At 43.2% G+C, this 2,472-nt stretch overlaps 1 protein-coding gene across 1 annotated transcript in view; it reads right to left on the bottom strand.

Annotated features, from left to right (window-relative positions):
* Positions 1–2,084, bottom strand: part of aebp1a (AE binding protein 1a) — a 17,778-nt gene extending 15,694 nt beyond the window's left edge. The window contains exons 1-3 of the mRNA XM_020625110.1: positions 2,033–2,084; positions 1,074–1,133; positions 879–965 (exon numbers count right to left, since the gene is read on the bottom strand). Of these exons, the coding sequence (XP_020480766.1) occupies positions 879–965; positions 1,074–1,133; positions 2,033–2,045 (160 nt within the window). The 5' untranslated portion in view covers positions 2,046–2,084. The remainder of the gene's footprint in view (positions 1–878; positions 966–1,073; positions 1,134–2,032) is intronic.
* Positions 2,085–2,472: the final 388 nt, after the last annotated feature.

Raw genomic sequence — 2,472 nt, 5'->3', positions numbered from 1 at the left:
ACTGACATCACCATGACTAAAATGTTGCATAAGGCTCACAGGCTCAGTTATCTTGTTCTCTGTAACCTGCCTCTTCATATCATCACAACATCGCCCAGCTGGTCTCTGAGCTGTATACAACAACCCAGAGATAGACACAGAGCAGAGCAGCCGTCACAAACTCCTCCTCCCTCCTCTTCCTCCTCTTCCTGTCTTATCATTCTCATTGATAACTAGACAGCAAACCTCTGCACGGCAGCTCAGTGTCCTCATAATGACGTTCCACCTAAGAGCAATACTCCCATGATATTGTGAGCCTCATAATATGATTCCTTGAAAATCTACCTGCGGTGTTTGGAATCACATTGAAGTCATTAGCAGGTTGAACATTGTTCAAGAAAAACAATGTTTCACTAATGGCGGTTTTCTTCTAATTTTTGAAGCTACGTTGAATCTGTTGACGCCTGACAGCAGAGTTTCAGCTAGAATTTGATCTTACCTGCATAAAATAAAAATCTTTAAAAACACCTCACACATCTATAGTTTCACTATAAAAAGTCTCAGTAATTTCCTAAACCAGCTGCCTACTGTAGTTTTGATCAAGCAAACAGGAGGAAACTGTGCCTTTGTCAGGGACTATTTTCAGTGGTGGATGAATCCACATTTGGCCTCTAGTGAGTGCTTGTGGCAGCAGGATGGTGTGTGTGGGACCCAGTCGGAATAAACTCCAGCGTGTGTGTTCACTGATGGTTTATAGTGTCAGGACACAGTGGAGCTCTGTGGCTCACAGGGAGGAGAAGCATCAGGCTGCGACACACACAGGGTTGGTGTTTTCATGGCATGTGTTGACAACCATAAAAATATCACCAGACTTTTCCTTTCAGCTTAAACTTCCTGACAAGTTTCCAGAACATTTAAATAAGGACCTTTTTCTGCCTTTTCCTTCCGAGCTCTCTCCTCTTCTTCTTCTTGTTTCTTGGCAGCCACTGTGGAGGAAGCAGAAACCGGCTCTGGTCAGTGATGGACACCTGCTTCATATGTGAAGTTCAGTTTACAGCAAATGCAGCAGGAAGCTGTGCTAATGGTGAACGTACAGTCAGCATAATCATATTCTTCATACCAGGGACCTACGTATGGGACGGTGGTGGTTTCCTCTGAAACAGAAGCAGACAGATGTTTACAGCTGGAGGGTGAGTCTTGTGTTTACACAGCGACTCCTCCAGGTCACACATTTAAAAAAGCAACAGAAAACAGTAAAGGCGCTTTTCCACCTCCTGGTACCGACTCGACTCGCTTTTGGTCTTGGGTGCTTGGTTTTCCACTGCAGACGGTCCCCTCTCAGTGTAGATGGTTGTCATAGCGATGACGCATTACACTGCCATGATGTCGTCAGCGACCAACACAGTAACAGTGGAGGACATCGAAGATATGCTGTTCTTGATTCTTGATATGTGGCTGTTTGGAATCAGTACAGTAAAGTAGGGCTTAGCGTTAAATAATGCTACTCTTAAAAATGGCGCTTTCTTTGTTCCAGGACGTCTCACATGTTGATGACGTGATTTCTCTGACCGGCCACTGGTCTGTAGTGTTTACACATCAGTGTTTGGTATCGCCTCTGCTCGCTTGGAACCTCGATGGAGGTGAAACTAGTACCAGGTACCAAGTCCTTTCCCCAATGTTCGACTGATGGAGACACAAATAGGTCTAGTCGAGTTGAGCCGGTACCAGGCGCTGGAAAAGGGGCTTAAGAGGACATTGAACTTGTTTCCCACTAGTCGGCGATGTAATACAATATTTAGGAGTTACATAAAAACAGTCTTAGTTTTTTTTACAGACTTAACAAGGTGGGTTGTGTATTAGTGCTGAATCATTTTTATAATGAGTTGGATTAATTCTGTAGTGTCATTTAACTAATCTGTGTTTGGGGCACAACATTATAGACTAATCCACAAATCATCCTTTGCATTCACAGATCCATCTAACCAGCTCACCATAAACAAAAAATGAAAAATGAAACACATTTCCTCAAACAGACTGCACACCAGAGGCATACCTGGTATGTACATGATGGCCTCAGTAGTGGTGGTTTGTTTCCTCCTGGGCACTTCATCTGTGAATGGCACAGCACATAGTTTTATAGATATTAAAATCTGCTTTGCAAATAATTTTCAGACATGATCACGTAACTGTTTGATGGGAAAATCTCTGCAATCAGAATCAGCTTTACTGGCCCAGTATGTTAAACCCACATGGAACTGGGCTCCGGTACAGAGGCCCTCAGTGTGCGTTCAATAAAGAAAGATTATGTGTATAGGAAGGAAACAGAAATAGGGAAAAATAGACAGAGTCAAAACAATCTGATAATAAATGCAGTATATATACTGTACATGTATACAATGTGCAGAGGAGGAGATGGTAAAACAACCACATGGATTCTGATCTGACCATCTTGACAGCGCTCACATCGTCAGAGGACAGAGAGGAATCAGGTCT

Source organism: Monopterus albus, unplaced genomic scaffold (assembly GCF_001952655.1).
Source record: "Monopterus albus unplaced genomic scaffold, M_albus_1.0 scaffold346.1, whole genome shotgun sequence".
Classification (NCBI taxonomy): Eukaryota; Metazoa; Chordata; class Actinopteri; order Synbranchiformes; family Synbranchidae; genus Monopterus; species Monopterus albus.
This window is presented reverse-complemented; position numbering and strand designations above follow the sequence as displayed.